A 23,290-nucleotide genomic window follows, 5' to 3' on the forward strand; every position below is an offset into this window, starting at 1 on the left:
CTGAAACTGTAAGAAGATGCTGGGAGTTGTAGTCCTATATTTATGTGCATCGGAAAGATGCCTGCTGTAAAGCAAACCCATTGTAACATTTCTGCATTGATTCATATCTTGACTGTAAGAGGATGCTGGGAGTTGTAGTCCTATATTTATGTGTATTGGATGGATGCCTGCTCTAAAGCAAACACATTGCAACATTTATTTTTTTTAGATTTTTTAAAATTTATTTATTTATAGTTTTTGCAATTACAATACTAGACAAGGTTACACCCATTGCAACATTTCTGCATTGATGCATATCTGAAGAATGTAAGAGGGTGCTGGGAGTTGTAGTATAATAAGTTGTAGTATAATATATGCCAGAGGGGTGCAGGTTGGAAAGGGAAGCACCCCCCCCTGTAGAAGGAATTCCATGGAATAAGCATTTATATAACAGCTGTTCCCAGCTACAGTCCGTGTCTCCGTCCCTCTAATTGCACTCACACAGTCTTGTCCACAGCTTTGTCTGAACCCGTGTCTGAAAATGTTTCAGTCCCGTGGCTTCCGTAGCCTTATTTTGGCTCGCCTTTCCCCTTAGTTTAACTCTTCAAACAATCCTCCCACCCCAAAATAAGGCGCTTTCCAGAAATAACAGATGTGACTCAATCTGTTTAAAATTAAATCTATTACTGCACAGTTTTCCCCTCTTTCTTCTTCTTTCTTGTCTCCCCTCCCCGTAAGTGCTGAGAAATGCCATTTGGAGAGAGTTTTATTTCCCCTTTCGCATTTCTCACGTAATTATGGGCAGGAGTACAACGGTAGCATTGAGCACAATATTGTGTATATATATATCCTCCTGCGATGCTCCAACTGGGCTCCACTCTCTCTCCTATTATACCGGAGGGCTTTCTAGACGGTTTTTCTAAATGGAGATGTAGATGAGTTTTTATGGATCCCCTGAATGGCATATTTGTGCCAGAGATAAGGGGCTGGATATTAAAGGGATACTGTCATGGGAAAACATGTTTTTTTTCAAACCACATCAGTTAATAGTGCTGCTCCAGCAGAATTCTGCACTGAAATCCATTTCTCAAAAGAGCAAACAGATTTTTTTTATATTCAATCTTGAAATCTGACATGGGGCTAGACATATTGTCAGTTTCCCTGCTGCCTGATGTGCTCTGATAAACTTTAGTCACTCTTTACTGCTGTACTGCAAGTTGGAGTGATATCACCCCCTCCCTTTCCTCCCCAGCAGCCTAACAACAGAACGATGGGAAGGTAACCAGATAGCAGCTCCCTAACACAAGATAACAGCTGCCTGGTAGATCTAAGAACAACACTCAATAGTAAACTCAATCAGGAGTGATAACAGCCTGCCAGAAAGTAGTTCCATCCTAAAGTGCAGGCACAAGTGACATGACTGGGGCAGCTGGGAAACTGACAATATGTCTAGCCCCATGTCAGATTTCAAAATTAAATATAAAAAAATCTGTTTGCGCTTTTGAGAATTGGATTTCAGTGCAGAAGTCTGCTGGAGTAGCACTATTAACTGATGTATTTTGAAAAAAAAAACCTTTTCCCATTATAGTATCACTTTAAGGATAAAGTCAGTGAGAACCCCGCACTATTCCCTTTAAGATGGAGAAGCAATAAAATGTTTTTGAGAGAGAACTTTGCTTTGCTCGCCCAACCAGATCAAAGCTTAAAGATGATCAATACCCTTCCATTGGTTGGATATATATCTCCCAGTGTATGCCCATCTTTACGTTGGATCCAGTGATAAACATTATAGGCTACTTAGTATGGACACCTAAGGATTCGTACGATTCGGCTGAATACGGACTTATTCGATCAAAAAAACCTTTGACTTAATTTCGGTTGGTCTTTTTGAATTCGAATTTCAACGTTTTTTCAATTCGAAATTCGACACTTGATAAATATGCCCCATAGAGATTAGTAGCCGCGATAGTATGCAAATTCTTACGCGTGTGGATCCAAATCGCAGGATACAAATCGCATCTGAACAACAGTCGCTCATAATCTTAGCTTGCACAAATCTCCTTGTCACAGAAACTCGCTTTTTAAAAATCACGGGCGACAAATCTCCCCGTGTGCCCCTACCCTTAAGGGTAAGGGCACATGCTAAGATTCAGGGAGATTTAGTCGCCCGGCGACAAATCGTCTCTTCTTCGGGCGAAAAGCTTTCCCACTGGCTAGAATCTAAATCGACGGCTGGATGGCACTCGAAGTGCTTCGTTTTCCGAAGTCGCCCGAATTTGCCTCACAAGAAAACTTCGGGCGACTTCGGAAAACGAAACGCTCTGAGTGACAAATCACCTCTTCTTCGGGCGACTAATCTCCCCAAAAGGCCTTCCCGCCGGATAGAATCTAAATCCCCGGTGACTAAATCTCCCCGAATCTTAGCGTGTGCCCTTACCCTAAGTTGAGAAGCAATGAAATGTTTTTGAGAGAGAACTTCGCTTTGCTCGCCCAACCAGATCAAAGCTTAAAGATGATCAATAGTCTTCCATTGGTTGGATCTGTAAAATATCACTGGGTGCCCAACAATATAATAATAATATGCAAATAATTAAAAACCTATAAAAAATAAATGAGAAAGACCAATTAAAAAGTTGCCTAGAACTGGCCATTCTATAACATGCTACCTCTTTAAGGCCTTCAACACACCAGAACGGTAGCCATTGGGGGCAAGACTGTTCTACCTTATCCCAAAAACAAAACAAAAAACATACATTCATGAAGAGCAATGGATTTTTTTGACCTTCTGTCTGCCTACAACTGTCGCTCTTAATGGGGAGGCCAGAGGTATTGATTGGCAGCCAGCTGTCTGTGATTTAACTGTAATTCCTGTATGATTGATTGCCTTGTGACTACAGAAGTGCATCGGGGTACAGTCATTGGATGTGATGAATATAAAACATTAGGGGCCCATTTATAAACACTGGGCAAACAAACCATTTTCATAATAATATACTTTTCTAGTACAGTAGTATGTGCCATTGGGTAATCATAAATGGAAAATTGCCATTTTAAAAAATAAGGGCCGCCCCCTGGGATTGTACGATTCACGGTGCACACAAACAAATCAAACAAACTACACTTGTTAGGTCACATGAGCCAATTAACAGACAGAGTTCTGTCTTTTGCTTCCGCACTTCTTCCTGTTACAGTTAGAGCTGCAGTATTTCTGGTCAGGTGATCTCTGAGACAGCACGAAATGGTGACTCAAGGCAAGAGATGTAAAAGGGCAATATTTACTTAAATATATACTCCAGTTTGGTAGGATTCTTTAATATGCCACTTAATATGATGTAAACTATCTGTTGCTTAAAGGGCATGTAAAGGCAAAAAAATAAAATCCCATTTTTACTTTCTTTAACTTTTCTGAAAAAGAAACCTATCTCCAATATACTTTAATTAAAAAATGTGTACCGTTTTTATAAGAAACCTGACTGTATGCAGTGAAATTCTCCCATCATTTACTGCTGTGGATAGGAATTGTCAGACGGTCCCTAACTGCTCTGCAGGGGAACAATCATACTTATGAACAGCAGAGGGAGCCCTTGCCTTACTTCCCAGCCATGCAGAACTCAAGCAGCTTTGTTTATGACGATCCCTAAGCAGCCCAGACCACACTGAGCATGTGCACAGTCTTAGTCTTGCAAAGATGTTTAACAAACTTACAAGATGGTGACCCCTGTAGCCAACTTTGAAAGCATAAATTATTTGTTTGATTAGGCTTGTGGTGCAGTAAGTTCATGTTTATATTTAGTATACAAAATACAGCATTTCTGGCATTATTCTATTTTAGACTTTACATGCCCTTTAAGTGTTCATTTTGGGGGTATAGTTTTCCTTTAAGAAATGACAGTTGCTGTTGATCACAAAAGGAACGATTTGCAGGGAAAATAACAATGAATTGTCATGGGGCTGTGGTTTCCTTTCCAGTTTGCAGAGTATTGATTGGGCAAGTTACAGCTGATGGGATAACAATAAATCTCAGGCGGCCGGTCTTTGTCTCCCGGCAGAGCTGTCTGGGAACAATGAGACTGATTCTGTGTGTATCTGACTGCAGGAATATTAAACACCCAGCATATGTTGCAATTGGCCGCATTTAGAATATTACTAGCCTTTCAACAATATAAGGAACCTCCATCCATTTAGCCTTATTGACAAATTCTGCCTGTATCCTCTACTTCCACCTGTCACCCACTCGGCTCCTCTTGTCATTGGACGCTGGGAATTATTCTGGCAAAAAGTGCCGGAACCACAGTTTGAAAACTACCTGCGCATTGGTTTTTAAAGGGGTTGTTCACCTTTAAATTTACTTTTAGGGGGTTATTTACTAAACTCCGAATGCAAAAATCACAAAAATTTTTTTTTAATAAAATCCAGCATCTCAGACTTGTCGAAGTTGCATATAAATCAATGGGAAAAGTCCAAATGATTTTTTGATGTATGCTGGGTTTTTGGCAATACCCCAAAGTTTTCGGGTGAAAAATCCGAAAAAATCGGGAAAATCTGATGAAAAATCAAAAAAAACTTGAAAATCTGATTTTTCACAGATTTTTTCCCCCAAACAAAATTTTCGGGAAACTGTATTGATAAATAAGCCCAAAAAACCAGTGCGGATTGGGTCGGAGTTTTTTTCAGAAAATATTGAGTTAAATTTGGACTTTGATAAATAACCCCCTTAGTGTGATGTAGAGAGTGGTATTCTGAGACAATTTGCAATTGGTTTTAACTTTTTATTAGTTGTGGTTTTTGAGTTATTTAGCTTTTTTATTCGGCAACTTTTCAGTTTGTAGTTTCGGCAATCGGGTTGCTAGGGTCCAAATTACCCTACCAACCGTGCACTGATTTGAATAGGAGAAGCCTGAATAGAGAGATGAGTAATAAAAAGTAGCACTAATAATAAGTCCAAAAGGCCGAAATCTTCAAAAAATGCAAGTTTTTTTGACTCTAAAATCGAAATTTTTAGTGAAAAGAAAACTAGAATTGTTTGTGATTTACTAGACCCCAAGGATGGAAAAAGTCTGAATCTGAAAATCTAGCATCTCACACCTGCCGAGGTTGTATATAAGTCAATGGGAGAAGTCCCAAAGATATCCTGATCTGCGCTGGGATTTTGTGGTTTTTGGGCAAAAATTTAAAAAAATTTACCACACACTTAAAAGGTTATTTACAACTCTGAATGACAAAAAACTGAAAAATTTGTGTTTTTCTAGTATAAAATCTGAATTTTTAGTGAAAAAAAAAAATCACAAATTATTCGGAGTTTATTAAGACCCGAGGATGGAAAAGTCAGAAAATCCGGCATCTCAGACCTGTCGAGGTTGCATATAAGTCAATGGGAGAAGTCCCAATGATTTTTTTATGTGTGCTGGGTTTCGTGCAATAAAATTAAGTTTTTCAGGGTTTTCAGACAAAAATCTGAAAAAATTGTGAAAATCGAATGAAAAATCTGAAAATTCGAGAAAAACTGATTTTTTCAAAGCAAATTTTCGGGACCATGTAATAATAAATAAACATTAAAAACCCAAGCGGATTTGATCTGAGTTTGTAGCAGAAAATATTGAGATAAATTCGGACTTTGATAAATATCCCCCTACATTTTCAGTAAAATGTATTGATAAATAAGGGGAAATAACCCGTGCGGATTTGGTTGGAGTATATTTCAGAAATAAATTAGATAAATTCGGATTTTGATAAATAAACCCTTAATATGTAGCCTTAAAGAGCATTTGTTTTTAGATGGGGTCAGTGACCCCTCATTTAAAAGCTGGAGAGAGTCAAAAGAAGAAGGCAAATAATTAAAAAACTATATAAAAAAGAGCAAATGAAGACCAATTGAAAAGTTGCTTAGAATTAGCCATCCTACAACATACTAAAAGTTAACTTAAAGGTGAACCACCCCTTAAAACATTTCTCGTGGTTTCATTGTAATATGTTCAGTGAATTGTATCAAGTTGGGATTCACGTGGAAAAGTTATTTCTGTGCTGCTGCTAATGCAGAGGGAGGCGGGCCTTGGACTGATTCCGTTCTTTGATTGGCTCCATGTTGGTCACACACCAATGCAAAGAAAAAAACTTTACACAAACCTGAGAAAGAACTTCCAAATATATATAATCAGAGGCTTTCTTATTTGATCACTGTAATTAACACCCTGGGATTACAGCGGCTTGAGCTCAGCCGCCCTGACTCGGCTTAACATGTTTTTTCCTTAGGTAAGTGATTTTAAGACATTTCAAGCCTTTAAACTGGTGGTTCACCTTTAAGTTAACTTTTAGGAGCAGATTTATCAAAGGTCGAGGTGAATTTTCGAATGAAAAAAAATTTGAATTTCGAGCTATTTTTTGTGTACTTTGACTAGGGAATAGTCCAAATTCGATTTGAATTTGAAAAAAAATTCAAAAATTAGAATATCGAAATTTATATTGTATTGTCTCTTTAAAACTTCAACTTCAACCATTCGCCATCTAAAACCTGCCGAATTGCGGTTTTAGCCAATGAGGGACCTCCTAGAACCTATTTGGAGTCAATTGGTGGACTTAAAATTGGTGGGCTGAAAAATCAAAGTTTTTTTGGGCAAAACTTCGAATTGAATTCACTCGAATGCGCTATTCCTTCGATTCGGACGAATCGAATTCAGCCGAATATGGACCTATTCGATCAAAACGGACCAAAAAAAAAACTTAGACTTAATTTTGGTTGGTCTTTTTGAATTAGAAATTCAACGTTTTTTCTATTCGAAATTCGACCCTTGATAAATATGCCCCTTAGTATGTTATAGAATGGCCAGTTCTAAGCAACTTTTACGTTGGCCTTCATTACTAGTTATAGTTACATTATAGTTTTTGAATTATTTCCCTTCTTCTGACTCTTTCCAGCTTTCAAATAGGGGTCACTGACCCCATCTGAAAAAACAAATACTCTGTAAGGCTACAAATGTAGAGTTTTTATTTTAGAATTTTTATTACTCATATTTCTATAAATAACAACAATAACAATAACAATAAAAATGAAAAACAATTGTGAATTGTCTCAGAATATCACTCTCTACATCATACTAAAAATGAATTCAAAGATGAACAATCCCTTTTAGGGTAGCGTTCATACTCATACAGTGTCGGACTGGCCCACCGGGATACGAGGAAAACTCCCGGTGGGGCCAGGTATCAGTGGACCCTCTTGCTTCCCCCAACATCTCTCTCTTTAATAACTGGGGAAAAACTAAGGGGACACCTTATGCTCGTTCAAATTATTTTTTTTCCCCGATTCAAATTTTTCAAAACTCCAATTATGACTTCAAAAACATCAATGTTCAATATTTATTGAGCTAAAAAAAACTTGCATGCGTTGCTATCTAAAAGCTTGCAAGTTCAAGTAGATGTCAATAGCAGCTGTCCTAGGCCAAATTTGAGTGATTTTGTCAATTCAAACTTTCTAATTTTTTTAAAATTTAAAAATGCTAAAAAAAAAAAAAATATCTAAAATTCAACTTTTGATAAAAAGGCCTCTGTGTTGATCTTCCTGGCATGTGTAGCTGAATGGACTGTTTTTTCCCTCCTGGTACATTTTGAATTCTGGTAATTGGATAAAAGTTCTGTACCAAATGGAACAAACTCTAAGTGGCCCATTTACTTAGCTTGAGCAAAGGAATAGAATAAAAAAAACTTAGAATTTCGAATGTTTTTTTTGGCTACTTCGACCATCGAATGGGCTACTTCGACCTTCGACTACGACTTTGACTTCAGATCGAACGATTCGAACTAAAAAACGTTTGATTATTCGACCATTCGATAGTCGAAGTACTGTCTCTTTAAAAAAAAACTTCGACCCCCTAGTTCGCCACCTAAAACCTACCGAAGTCAATGTTAGCCTATGGGGAAGGTCCCCATAGGCTTTGCAATCTTTTTTTGGTCAAAGAAAAATCGTTCGATCGATGGATTGAAATCCTTCGAATCGAACGATTCAAAGGATTTAACCGTTTGATCGAACGAATTGCGGTAAATCCTTCGACTTCGATATTTGAAGTCGAAGGATTTAACTTCGATGGTCGAATATCGAGGGTTAATTAACACTCGATATTCGACCCTATGTAAATCTGCCCCTAATTTTTCCTAGAGAGAAACCTTAAATGTATGTTCTATTGGTGCCTTAAACCTGATAAATAGAGATTCATTCAGAAACAATTCTATTTTATATGCTGATATAATGTTACTAGTTCACAATATTTTACATGTATGGTGGTCCCTTTCCCTAGTGAGTTTATAAACACTGGCACTGGCTCAGTGGGTGGTTCAATTTATCCACATGGGACACTTGTAAAGTGCTGAAGGGAATTAGATTTAACATTGCAAGCTACAGGTTTTCTACACTGCTAGAACATCCATCACTGCCTTTGATACCCTGGCAGATTATCCTGAGCCTGAAGTCCGAATGCAATCTCATTAAAGTGATACTGTCATGGGAAAACATGCAAAACGCATCAGTTACTAGTACTGCTCCAGCAGAATTCTGCACTGAAATCCATCTATCCAAGAGCAAACTGATTTTTTTATATTCAATTTTGAAATCTGACATGGGGCTAGACATATTGTCAGTTTTTCTGCTGCCCCCAGTCATGTGACTTGTGCTCTGATAAACTTCAGTCACTCTTTACTGCTGTACTGCAAGTTAGAGTGATACCCCCTCCCTTCCCCCCCCCAGCAGCCTAACAAAAGAACAATGGGAAGGTAACCAGATAGCAGCTCTCTAACAAAAGATAACAGCTGCCTGGTAGATCTAAAAACAACACTCAATAGTAAAAGCCAAGTCCCACTGAGACTAATTCAGTTACATTAAGTAGGAGAAATAACAGCCTGCCAAAAAGTAGTTCCATCCTAAAGTTCAGGCACAAGTCACATGACTGGGGATAGCTGGGAAACTGACAATATGTCTAGCCCCATGTCAGATTTCAAAATTGAATATAAAGAAATCTGTTTGCTCATTTGAGAAATGGATTTCAGTGCAGAATTCTGCTGGAGCGGCACTATTAACTGATGCGTTTTTAAAAAAACCTGTTTTCCCATGACAGGATCCCTTTAATGAAGCCTCCCACCTCTGTGCCTGGAAACATCTTCTAAAGCCTCTAAACTGTGAGCTCTTGGATGCACGTTGAGCATCTTTATCAGTTCCATCTGGATAAGACCTGCAAAGAGCAATGTGCCGTTCCCTGGCTGACGTCTCCTGCATCCTCACAAATATGTGTTTATGAGACTGTTAGAAACCCAACAAATCTCTTGCATATAAGGCCAGATTCATATGGGATCAAGGTGTTCTACATCCTGAGACTCTTCTTCCTCCAGCTTGACTGCTCCCTGCAATTTTACAGGATTATACTGGCAATTAATGAACAATCATTGTATTAATAAGGTGGTTACTCATTACATCACTAGGCCACATTGTGTTTTAGGGTACTGTATCAGCTTAAAGGAGAACTAAACCCTAAAAATGAATGTGGCTAAAAATGCTATATTTTATATATTGAACTTATTGCACGAGGCTAAAGTTTCAGCTTGTCAATAGCAGCAATGATCCAGGACTTCAAACTTGTCACAGGGGGTCACCATCTTGGAAAGTGTCTGTGACACTCACATGCTCAGTGGGCTCTGATTGGCTGTTGAGAAGCTAAGCTTAGGGGTCTTCACTAATTATCCAGCAGAAAATGAGCTTCCCCTGTAATATAAGCTGATGCTACAGGTTTGCTGATTATTGAATTCTGATGCTAATTGCACTGGTTTCTGTGCTGCCATGTAGTAATTATCTGTATTAATTACTAATCAGCCTTATATTGTGACATTTCTATTCTATGTGTACTGTATATTGTGAGTGGGTCCCTAAGCTCAGTAAGTGACAGCAGCACAGAGCATGTGCAGTGAATCAGCAGAAAAGAAGATGGGGAGCTACTGGGGCATCTTTGGAGACACAGATCTTTACTGCTAAAGGGCTGTGGTTGCCTTGGGCTGGTACACAAGCCCAAAACACAAAGTACAATATTTCTATTTACTTCTTTAGTTAAGTTTTAGTTCCCCTTTAAGGCCATCACATCCTGTGACAGCCACGTGACATCACATGGAGTGGGGGAGCATTGAGAAGAAGGGAGAGCAGAACGGAGGGAGCAAGCAAACTCGGACTAGGGGTAGGCAGAAGACCCTTCGAAAGGAACCTGCCCAGCACCCCCATTTGTTGCACCCTAGGCAAGTGCCTCTTCTGCCTACCCCTAGTTCTGGCTCTGATCATTGCATGGCAGCACAGAAACCATTATTTGCATTATTATAGATATCAATCAACCCATAGCATCAACTTCTATCCAATGCAAATCTCATTTTATTTTTGATAATTTGCAACAATCCCTAAGATTAGCTGCCCAAAGCACACTGAGCATGTGCAGTGTCACTGACACTCCTAACAAAATCCAAGATAGCCAACTCCTGTGCACAACTTTGAAGGCCTGGATCATTATTGTTATAGAGATAACCTGAACCTGTAGGCAGATGCAGTAGCTTCAGTATACTGTATAAAATATGACATTAATATCCATATTTCTTTTTAAGGTTTAGTTCTCTTTTAACGGCCAAGCACCTTGATAGTTGCACTTGGGCAGCAACAATTTGTTAATACGGGAAAGGCTTAAAGAGTTAGCAGCTCTCATTTACATCAGCTTAGTGCCGCTGGATAGGGACAATGAAAAGTACGGTTTTATCAAAAGCAAACCGAAAAACATAACAGATGTCTTATGATTCTCTGAAGATCAAACCCAATTTTTACCCCCCCCCTTCAACAGTGGGTGGAATTTAAAAATAAAAGCAAAAAACATGGGACAGTAGGGGCATCTCTCAGCATCTGACAGTCTCCAGAGATAGCTGTATTCATTATGGACATTCCTGCTAATTGGATATTTTGGGATATATATGCTTCTTCAAATCCTTATGAAACATAAGAACAATTTAATTGCTTGTGTTGCTTTTAGCCTCAACATCGCAGGAGACATTGGCAGCCACAATTTATATTATACGCGTGAGAGCTTTTCAGACTGTTACAAGAATCCAAGCATGACACACTATAGCCGTGGTGCCAACAAGTGGCTCAGACACCGGGATTAGCCTAAAATGCCGGAATAGTGGTGTTCCCATTGAGCACCAGATTTTTCTGCAGTCTTGGGAAAGATGGAAGAATAATCTGCTCCTGACTGCTGTAAGTGTATTGCCCTGTGGAATGTGCATCTTTAGTTGCTATTAGAGCTAACATTATTTAATGATTTAATTAAAGTCTGTGCAGAAGAATTGCATCACAAATATCCAGCCTGCATGGAACATGTTGTGTCTACATTAGAACTTTATAAATAAAAGTACATTTTTCGGTGACCTTGTACGTTAACCCTATTACTGGGGTGGGTGTACATTGAAAATTGGTACAAATTAGGCCATTGTGCAGAGTTTAGCCTCAAGGAATTTGAAGGGCATAACTCCACTTGGCTTAGGGATGTACACAAGGGTTATGTCAGTTCCAAGTATTAGTTAGTAGTTTTAGTTTAAAATGTATATGCTTATTAACGGCCTGAACAGTCTTCTTTTAGACTAGTAAATTTATGTCTGTCCTACTAAACCCTACTGTGCTATACAAAAGGAGGCCCAGAGCAGATTCCAGTTCCGCAGAAAAAGACTTCTCCCTAACAACTGACCTTTCTCCTAAGAAATGGCAAGTACAAACTCAATCTCTCTCTCACTATATATATATATATATATATATATATATATATATATATATATATATATATATATATATATATATATATATATATATATATATATATATATATATATATATATATATATATACAGTATATATAAGAACCCGCACTCCAATCGTTTGTGAATCAAACTGTTTTTATTGTGTTCATCTGTGTATCCAACATTTTGGCTCACATTGGGCCCTTTTTCATGGATTGATTTTCAAGGAATCTGAGTGCGGCTGCTGATATAAACATATATATATATATATATATATATATATATATATATATATATATACATACATACATACATATATACAAATATATCTGTATACCTGTTATCCAGAAAGCTCCAAGTTATAAGGCCATCTCCTATAGACTCTATTTTGATCAAATAAAACATATGACTATGGTAAGGAGATCCAAATTATGGAAAGTACGCTTATCTGGAAAACCCCAAGCATTCTGGATAACAGGCCCATAACTGTATATACATTTGTTTATAAACATATACTAAAGCATTGCTGCGGGACGGTTATAGCAATATACTTCAATGGTACCGCTACGGAGCGCCGATCAAAGCAGTTACAGAGTCAGGCGTTAGAATATCAAAATGTTGGCTTTATTAAGCGCATTAAAATTACAGTGGAGGGGGATTACAACTAATAATTTTGTAAATAAACTGTAATTTTAATGCGCTTAATAAAGCCAACATTTTGATATTCTAACGCCTGACTCCGTAACTGCTTTGATCGGCGCTCCGTAGCGGTACCATTGAAGTATGTGTGAAGCCGGCTAGAAGGAGCCAGATGTATCGCGAGAGCTGCGACTCAGCAGGAGCCAAAGTATCACGGGTGAGCTCCGCCATTAGCCGCATCGTCCTTGTGTTTGCGGTTATAGCAATAGCCTGGGCTTATGGTAATATTTCAGGAATGGCAGAGAGGGGATTTGCCTTGGGACACTGGAGCAAAAGGGCCCCTTGTCAAACTGTTGCTTGATGCTTTGAGTATGAATTCTACCGCTACTTGTCCAGACCCCTGTCTTTCCACCATCTCCTTCCACAAACAAGGGTGTCAATATGAAATTTCCCCTCTCTTTGCAGCTGTAACAGCCACTACTTATATTGGTGGAATTTGCTTCTATTCAGCCAAGAGTATTAGTGATATTGGGCACTGATGTTGGGGATCAGGCCTGGCTCAGAGTTGGTGTTTCAGTTCTTCCCACAGGGGTTGAATTGGGTTGGGGGGGGTGCAGGCCAGTGACTTTTCAGCCAGCTTATTTTGTGTGGACCTCAGTTTGTGCATGGAATGTATTATTGTACTTAAACAAAACTGAGCCTTCTCTACACTGTTTTACAAAGCAGCAAGCTCACTGTAGCCATTAAGAAAAAAAATGTTTTTTGGAAGTTTAGATCGTCTTTATGAACCTTTTTTCATAATGAGCTGAAAGAGGGAGAGGCATATGTTCCATTTAAGATTTTATTCCATGGAACCATAGGCCCTGGCCCAGACCATCAAAAACAGCCCCAGGCCATTATTCTTCCTCCAGGAAACTTTACAAGGTGTAGGTAATGTTCTCCTGGCAAATCCCTGATGGGTTTGTTAGACTGGCAGATGGTAAAGTGAGATTCATCACACCAAAAAATGTGTTCCTTCTCTCCGGAGTGACAGAGATTTTTACACCATTCCAGCCAACACTTGGCATTGCACATGGTGATGTTAGTCTTGCCCATGGAAAGCCATCTTATTAGCTCCCAATGAATAGCTCTTGTGTTGACTTCACTTCCAGGGAGATTGACAATGAAATTGAGGTAGGGTGGTGGCTGGATACTTTTGGTCATACTGGGTTCATTTATGAGCACCAGAGCAGTGTGCAAAGTGAATTTTCTGACCCATAATTCCAGCATCATTGCTCATGGTGATGTTAGCCTTGTCCATTGAAACCCATCTTATTAAGCTCTCAATGAATAGGTCTTGTGACTGTGAGTGTTCCAACTGGAGCAGAGGGTGTCTGGATACTATTGGTCTTATTGAGGTTATTATTGAAGGCAGTGCAGTGTGAAAAGTGCAATTTTGGATGCAAATTATCATGATTATTACCCATAATAATCCATAATTCCCAGTGTGGGAACCCTGGAGCTACCATCAGGTTCAAAATTACTGTAGCTCCAGGGTTCCCCAGTCAACAGGGACAGCTGTGCTCTATTGTATTCTAATCAGAAGACGCAGGATGGATGCATTTGAAACTATGAAGAAGAGCAGGAGTGCATCTGGATGCAAGTACCTTAAATGGGTTGTTCGCCTTTAAATGAACTTTTAGTATGATGTAGAGAGTGATATTCTGAGACAATTTGCAATTGGTTTCCATTTTTTGTGGTGACTTTTTTAGCTTTTTATTCAGCCGCTCTCCAGTTTGTTTTGTTTTTCGATTAAAGAGGTTGTTCACCTGTAAATTAAGTTTTGGGGAGTTATTTACTAAACTCCGAATGCAAAAATCACAAAAAAATTTTAATTTTTAAAAAATGATTTTTTCGGAATTTATTAAACCCAGAGGATGGAAAAGTCCGAATCAGAATATCCAGCATCTCAGACCTGTTGAAGTTGCGTATAAGTCAATGGGAGAAGTCCCAATGATTTTTTGATGTGCGCTGGGTTTCATGCAATACCCCAGGCTTGCTGCCTTGGTTTGATGCCAGCTGTTTGGCAAGCACAAGGATTCTAATAAGGATTAATTATTTGTTTGTTTGGATCAAGTACAATGTATTGGTTTATTATTACAGAGAAAAAAAAATAGGATTTTTTGGTTAATAATTCAGCCTATGGGAGATGGCCTTTCTGTAATTCAGAGCTTTCTTGATAACAGAAATCTGGTTAACAGATCCCATACCTGTGTATATATCTGAATTTTGTTGTCTGCCAGAATAGCGATGTCCCTATCCTTTGACCCAGTTCCTCTATCCAAACCCTGCCCTGCAACCGAGAATTTATTTGTGAAAAGGAAAGACATGATAAGGGACGTTACTGGTGGTTCAATAAAAGATTACCGAATGCAACAAATAAGTTTCAGCTTTCCTCACGCTCCGGAACTGCTGAAGAACCAGCCATGGGAAAAGGGATCTTTGCTCTGACCTTGCTGTTGTGCTTGGGTACAATGTTACAGAATTTCCCCAAATGTGTGATTTTATTGTTTGTATCTCAATGTTTGAAGATGGACACGGGAACTCTGCACCCAATACGGAAAAAAAACCTATATTATTATATACCGAAGTTATACAGATAAATATGGGATCCGTTATGCAGAACGCTCAGAATTACAGACAATCCATCTCCCATACTACATGTTAATGAAATAATTTAGAGATATTAAAAACATTTTCCTTTCTCTCAGTACTGTTAATAAAACAGTACTTTTTTCAGCTAAAATTAATCCTTATTGGAGGCAAAACAATCCTCTTGGATTTATGTAACATAGTAACAAAGTAAGTAAGGTTGAAAAAAGACACACGTCCATCTTAATCTTAAACTTAATCCTTAAATTATTTTTTAGTAGATTTTATGTATGAAGATGCAAATTACCAAAAGACCCCTTATAAAAAAAACCCCCGGGTCGTTAGTAGTGATGGGCGAATAAATTCATCTGGTGCGTAATCGCGATGAATATCCGTGTTTCGCCGCCGGTGAATAGATTTGCAAAACTCCCGCGAAAATTTGCCGGCGTCAAAAAATTTTGGACACGTTTCCGAAAAGTCGTTCACGTCAAAATCGTCAACACTATTCGGACATCCATTGGCTTTAATGCCGGCGTCAAGATTGATGCAACTTTTCGGACGCGTGTCAAAAATTTATGCGGGCGTCAATTTTCGAGTTTCATGAATTTTTCGTGAATTCTTTGCCATTTCTCGGGAAATTCACAAATTTTTCAGAGAGGCGAAATGGGAGAAATTCGCCCATCACGAGTCCTGAGCGTTTTGGATAACAGATCCCATACCTTTACTGCCCATTCAGCTTATTTGGGTTACACATACAGGGTCGGACTGGCAGGGTGTGAGCCCACTGGGGCTGCCACATAGGGCCTGCAACCCCCCCCCTCCCAAATCCCACTCCACCCCCCATACCCTCTGTGCTTACCTTCTTCACACACTTATTTAAGCTGCGGTCAGGAGGGGGGAAGCCCAGGAAGGAAGTGGCCCTGGAGCTGCACTGAAGCGGATCTGGGGCCCATCGGGTTTTTTCCAGCCCAGTCCGACCCTGTACACAAGTCTATGTGCAGCTGTCTGATTATATTGTATAGTAGAGGAGCATAATCCTGCCAGTGATCATGTCCATGCATTCATGTGGTCTTCATGCACATTCCCCAGCATATCTGAATGGATTCTGCCCAACCCTGTCTTCTGCATTTTTGTTCAGAATTTTTCCAATTCTGATCAGAATGTAACGACATATTGGTCTTGCTGAATATTAACGGCAAGTATATTGATCACCAGTAGAGTGGATAATTGTCCTTTCTTCTAATCCAACCAATCAGGTGACTTCTGACCGATCAGATCCTTTATTGCCCAACACGTGTATATAAACTGGTCCATAATCTGTTCCGGACTTCATTAAACACCTACTGTAACTCATCCAACCCACGGACAACTGAAATGATATCCCCCATATCCCAGTCATACATATATATATTTTCTACCATTCTTTTCATTACAGGCCATACTAGACCAGTTCAACCCAAGCCTACGGAATTTTGTGACAATGGGAAAACATTATGAGAAGGCGCTCTCAGGTAACATTGCCTTGTACAAGTATGAATGTATCACAGTGTTCTTTGGCCAGAAAGCAAATCCTTAGAGTCTGCTCTTTAGTATGACTCAGTTTTGAAATTGGTCTTTATTTTTTTACAATAAAATGTGAGTTTGATTTGGGGGTAGGGGAAGAGTTCCAGTTTGGAATTGAAATAGCAATCGGGTTGCAAAGGCTTAATTTTCTTGGCCATGGTCTCAAAGTCAGTAAAAGGGGAAAGGACCTCGGATAGATATTTGAAAAAGAAAACAGAGAAACAAATTTAGCTAAAGAATATACAGAGAATATATATATATAATACACAAAAGCCATGAATATCCTGTAAATTATATCCTTATAAACGGTGAGTTCTGATGTCATCAGTTATAAACGGTGAGTTCTGATGTAATTTCTGTCACATGACTTGCTGAAATTTGTGTATTATAATAAATAAAGTACCCCCAGTTGCAAAATATGAGGATATTAGAAGTTACCTCGGAGTTCCATGACCTGTATAAAAACACTCGGCCTTCGGCCTCGTGTTTTTATATGGTCATGAAACTCCTCGGTAACTTATAATATCCTTATATTTTACAAGAGGGGGTACTGTATTCACTATATATATATATATATATATATATATATATATATATATAATATATATATATATTTTTTTTTTTTTGGTTGCTGGAGTCAGTGACCTAGGCAACCAGAGCTACAGCTGGAGAGAGGCAGGAATAGGTGAGATGACATTGTTTATTGGAAAACCTCACTGGACTGTAGTTTTAACTGGTTTATCTGCCATTAAAGGAGAAGGAAAGTCTTCTTGCACTTGGGGTGGCAAATGTTAGGCACCCCCAATGATTGTATTTACTTACCTGAAACCCCAGGCCGGTGCTCCTATCAGCAGAAAACTGCACCGACCTGGGGTTATACCAGTGAGAACCACGGAGTGATCCTCTTCCGTCTTCTTCTCTCTTCAAATTTCCCGGGGCAGACGCATGAGCAGTAGAACGAAATAGTCGACTTTTTAGTTAACGTTCAGCTTTTTGTTCTACTGCACATGTGCAGCCGCGTGAAGAGAGAAGAAGCTGGAAGAGGATCGCTCCGTGGTGCTCACTGGTATAACCACGGTCGGTGCAGTTTTCTGCTGATAGGAGCACTGGCCCCGAGTACCAGGTAAGTAAATACAATCACTTGGGGTGCCTAACATATGGTACCGCCATGTGCAAGACGACTTTCCTACTCCTTTAACAGTGTGAGGCACCTGAAGCAACCCTTAAATCCCATTCCACCTTATATTACAGGTATGGGATCCGTTATCCGGAAACCCGTTATACAGAAGGCCTCGAATTATGGGATGGCTGTCTCCCATAGACTCCACTATAATGAAATATTGCAAATTTTTTAAAAATTATTTCCTTTTTCTCTGTAATAATAAAACAGTAACTTGTACTTGATCCCAACTAAGATATAATGAATCCTTATTGGAAGCAAAACCAGACTATTGGGTTTATTTCATGTTTACATGTCTAGTAGACTTAAGGTATGAAGAACTAAATTACGGAAAGATCCATTATCCGGAAAACCGCAGGTCCCAAGCATTCTGGATAACAGGTCCCATACATGTACTTGATCCAAACTAAAAATATAATTAATCCTTACTGGAAGCAGAACCAGGACTGTAGTGATGGGCGTATTAGTCCTGTTTTCGCCGAAAAATTCGTGAATTTCCCATAAAATTTATGAAACGGAGAAAAATTTGCAAAATTTGACGCCGCATCAATTTTGACGCCCGCATCAGTTCTGACGCTCGCATCAATTTTGATTCCGGTGGTAAAGTCTATGGTCGTCCGAATAATGTTGAAGCGCGCCGGTTTTGTAGCAAGCGACTTTACCGACGCACGTCCAAAATTTTTTGACGCCTGCGAATTTTCGCGGCAGTTTCGCAAATTTATTCGCCGGCGACGAAACAAGGAATATCGCCGCAAATTCATGTCTGACTAATTTATTCGCCCATCACTAGTGAGGTGGTGACCCTAGTCACAGTTAAGAAACCAGACATAGGGGTGTTATATTTGTACAGGTATAGGAGTGGGGCTGGTAACTATGTATAATATTATATGGCAGGTAATACGTTGCTTCTAACAACTTCATTTTTGTCATGTTAAAGCTATCTCTCCCTAAGCGAGTCACAACAAGTTACAACAACCAATCCCCTGCCTGGAAATACCACTACACACTGTCACTGTGCAACGCATATAAAATGTACCGGGGGTCAGTTGAATGGTTTATCGCTGGGGTCCCCAACCTTATTTTTTACCCATAAGCAACATTCAAATGTAAAAAGAGTTGGGGAGCAACACAAGCATGAAAAAAAGGTCCTAATAAACTTTTCTGTGTTTTTTTATTGCTGTCGATTTAATTTTTGGAGGAACTCACTTCTAATATACAACCTGGGCAGGTCTGAGATGCCGGATTTGGGTTTTTGCAGCCTCAGGGTATAATAAATCCCGAAAAATTCTAATTTGCTTTTTCACTAAAAATTCGGATTTTATAGTCAAACGAACTCGAATTTTCGGCATTCAAACTTTAATAAATAACCCCCCTAGTATTTATGCAATTAAAACTTGCTTCTGAGCCTGGGATTGAAAAATAAGCACCTGTGAGACACTGGTTGGGGATCACTGGTGTTTCGGATACATTACAAAGCATGCCAGGGCTCAAATCTTATGAATGGGTTTCACAATATGGCTTTTTTTTGCATTACAAAATAAAAATATTACCTGTTTTTTATATCACACCCACCCTATAGGGCAGATTTACTAAAGGGCGAAGTGACTAGTGCTGGTGAATAGTGATGGGCGAATTTGCGGCGTTTCGCCGGAAAATTTGCGAATTTTGCGAAATGACGAAAAATTTTCGAAACGGCGCCGTCGTCTCGTTTTTGATTCCGGCGCCCGTTTTTGATGCTGGCGCCCATTTCTTTTACGCTGGCGGCTGTTTTTGACGCCGGCGTCCGTTTTTTACGACGCCGTCGAATTTTTTCGGACGAATTTTCGCGGGCGTTTCGCCCATCACTACTGGTGAATATTCGCCAGCGTTACCGCTTTCAGGGACTTCGGTGATTTACGTCACTTCGCTAGCGAAGGAGATAGACGCTAGTGTTGATCTACACTCTATCGGCAGGCGAATTTTCGCTCTGGCGAATGGATGTTACTCACTAAGATGCGGATTTTACTGAACGTTACCTCTTTCTTCAGACTTGCCTTGGCCAGCTCAGACCAGGGGATGTGCGATGGAGTGCATAGGACTTCCTCATTCTTCTGTCTCTTACATCATATTTTTTGAGTGCAAAAACTTCTAAGTTCAAAAAACGCTGGCGTCTTTTCCTTTTTTCAGGGTGTTAGGCTGCAAAAGTCTTAAATTTTTTTTTTTGTGTAACCAGTTTCCCTCCTACATTTTGGGAACATTATTTTACAGTGGACTCATGTGTAGGGCATTAAAACAACTCTATTGACATGTCTAGGTATAAGTGTAAATGTAATGTATTAGATGCACCGTGTAACATAAAGACGTCCATTCAACTTTAAATTTCCCACAAGTTGCGCAAAGCAGAATTGAACCCTAGCGCGTCTTTGTTTTGATTTGTTCACACTGCCAAAGTAACGGTTGCGAAAATTCACCAGCGTTCGTCGCCTGGGACGAAACTTCGCATCTTAGTAAATTTGCGTTGTCTGAGCAAATTTTCGCGGCTTAGTAAATTTACCCCTATGTGTGCACAGAACGGAACTGGATTCCTGATATTTGTAGCAGGAGATAGGGCCCTATTTATTTGTGCTGGGCCCAGGGCATGTGGCTCCCAACGTAGGGGATCTCACCTTTATCTGCCAGTGGGTCACTTGTTACCACCTTGTCCCAGTGCAAGTAGTGCCTCACTCACTTTGAACGTGGAACAATATCATACTGAGAACCACAGTGGAGGCAGTGGTGATAATTACTGTACAATGTGGTCTTTATCGGCTTTATTTCTTCTTACCATGAAGAGGTTGTTCACTGTTGAGATCACTTTTAGTATGAGACAGAGAGTGATTTTCTGAGAAAACTTGCAGTTGGCTTTCATTTTTTTTTTATTTTGTGTGTTTTTTTTAGTTATTTAGCTTTTTATTCTGCTGCTCTCCAGTTTGCTATTTCAGTAATCTGGTTGCAAGGGACCAAATTCCCCTAGTAACCATGCATTGATTTGAATAAGAGGCTGGAATAGGAATAGGAGAGGGACTGAATAGAAAGATGAGCAATAAAAAGTAGCAATAACAATACATTTGTAGCCTTACAGAGCATTTGTTTTTTAGAAGGGGTCAGCGACTCCCATTTGAAAGCTGGAAAGAGTCAAATAATTAACAAACAATACTAAATAAACAATGAAGACCAATTGTAAATAACATACTAAAAGTTACTATAAACGGATACTATCATGGGAAAAACATTTTTTTTTTCAAAATGCATCAGTTAATAGTGCTGCTCCAGCAGAATTCTGCACTGAAATCTGTTTCTCAAAAGATTTGTTTTATAAAATCTGACATGGGGCTAGACATATTGTCAGTTTCCCAGGTGCCCCCAGTCATGTGACTTGTGCTCTGATAAACCTCAGTCACTCTTTACTGCTGTACTGCAAGTTGGAGTGATATCACCCCCTCCTTTTCCTCCTCCAGCAGCCTAACAACAGAACAATGGGAAGGTAACCAGGTAACAGCTCCCTAACACAAGATAACAGCTGCCGGGTAGATCTAAGGACAGCACTCAATAGTAAAATCCATGTCCCACTGGGACACATTCAGTTACATTGAGTAGGAAAAACAACAGCCTGCCAGAAAGCAGTTCCATCCTAAAGTGCAGGCTCTTTCTGAAATCACATGACCAGGCAAAATGACCTGAGATGCAACTACACACCAATAGTACAACTAAAAAAATACACTTGTTGGTTCAGGAATGAAATCTTATATTGTAGAGTGAATTATTTGCAGTGTCATTTAGAAATAAAAATGACACCATAACAATCACGACAGAATCCCTTTAAAGGTGAATTACCCCTTTAACTCTTAAACCATAGAATCTTATTTTGATAGTGAAAAACAATTGCTTGTAAGGAAAATTCTGTATCCATTCCAGCCTTTATCATTTCCACATGCTCAGGTGCTGTTTTCCAATTGTGATCCTCACAACGATGGAGTAAATGGAGTGCGAAGTTTATGGCTGAGATCCTCTCTGTAACAGTTCTGAGGATGAAAGGGAATAAAGGCCCCTATCATTATGCAGCCCTCCAAAAACACTTACACCTCCATAGAGGCCTTTGTGGGATCGAATTTAGTTTTCTCAAGAGAGGAATATAAACAGAGAATGCAAAAGCTTCAAAGGAGTTTGCAGGCTATATTTTTACATTTATAGTAACATTTTATTTTGCTTACCTTATTCTTTACTTTATTATACCCCCTTTAAAATAAAGGAAGCCTTAATATTCCCATCATTTTAGATATGGAAGTAACTGTAGAAAAAGTTGCCATCTATAAAATACACACGCTGCATAGCTGATTGGTATATATTGTTACTGGTTGCATAGAACACAGCACACTTATGGGATTCATAAACAGGTATAGAATCCGTTATCCAGAAAGCTCCGATAAACTCCATTGTAATCAAATAATCCAAATTTTTCAAAATGATTTCCTTTATCTCTGTAATAATAAAGCAGTAGCTTGTACTTGATCCCAACTAAGATATAATTAATCCTTATTGGTGGGAAAACAATCCTATTGGGGTTATTTCAAGTTTAAACATTTTTTTAATAGACCTAAGGTTTGAAGCTCCAAATTGAGGAAAGATTTGTTATCCGGAAAACCTCAGGTCCCGAGCATTCTGGATAACAGGTCACATACCTGTTGTCTGAAATCCAGCCGTGGACACTAAAGAGTGTAGTCTTAGCCGTATATAGACTCCATTATGATCAAATAATCCAGATTTTTCAAAATGATTTCCTTTTTCTGTGTAATAATAAAACAGTAGCTTGTACTTGATCCCAACTAAAATATAATTAATCCTTATTGGAAGCAGAACCAGCCTATTGGGTTTATTTAATGTTTAACTGATTTTCTAGTGGACTTAAGGTATGAAGATCCAAAGTGAGGAAAGCTCATGTTAGGTATTCTGGATAACAGGTCCCATATCTGTAGTCTGAAATCCAGCCGTGGACACTAAAGAGCCATTGTTCAGTCTTAGGGCCCCCATTAATTGGCCACCAAAGTTTTGTGCTGACATGCAGCACTCCTCTCCAACCAGGTGCAGGGATTCATATCCTATGGCAATGTTTCCCAACCAGTGGCTCACGGTTACATGTTTCTCACCAACCCCTTGGATGTTGCTCCCAGTGGCCCCAACGCATGTGATTATTTTTTAATTCCTGGCTTGGAGGCAAGTTTTGGAGGCATACTAACCATATGCACTGCCAGTCCACATAACCAATTACAGCCATTATTAGACACCCCTAGGAACTCTTTTTCGTACTCTTTTTTGTACTGCTCCCCAACTATTTTTTATATGTAAATGTGGCTCATGGGTAAAAAAGGTTGGGAACCACTGACCCTCTGGTATGAGTCAGTGACAACTGGCTCCCCATGCTGCTTAAATGCTTTAACTGGGTCCCCTAAGGCAAGGGTCCCCAACCACCGAGCCGTGGGCCACGAG

At 39.3% G+C, this 23,290-nt stretch overlaps 1 protein-coding gene across 1 annotated transcript in view; it reads left to right on the forward strand.

Annotated features, from left to right (window-relative positions):
- Nucleotides 1-23,290, forward strand: part of LOC108697814 (brain-specific angiogenesis inhibitor 1-associated protein 2) — a 62,903-nt gene that overhangs the window by 1,073 nt on the left and 38,540 nt on the right. Inside the window, exon 2 of the mRNA XM_018228246.2 lies at nucleotides 16,481-16,556. Coding sequence (XP_018083735.1) covers nucleotides 16,481-16,556 — 76 coding nt within the window. The remainder of the gene's footprint in view (nucleotides 1-16,480; nucleotides 16,557-23,290) is intronic.

The sequence above is a fragment of the Xenopus laevis genome, chromosome 7S (assembly GCF_017654675.1).
Source record: "Xenopus laevis strain J_2021 chromosome 7S, Xenopus_laevis_v10.1, whole genome shotgun sequence".
NCBI lineage: Eukaryota > Metazoa > Chordata > Amphibia > Anura > Pipidae > Xenopus > Xenopus laevis.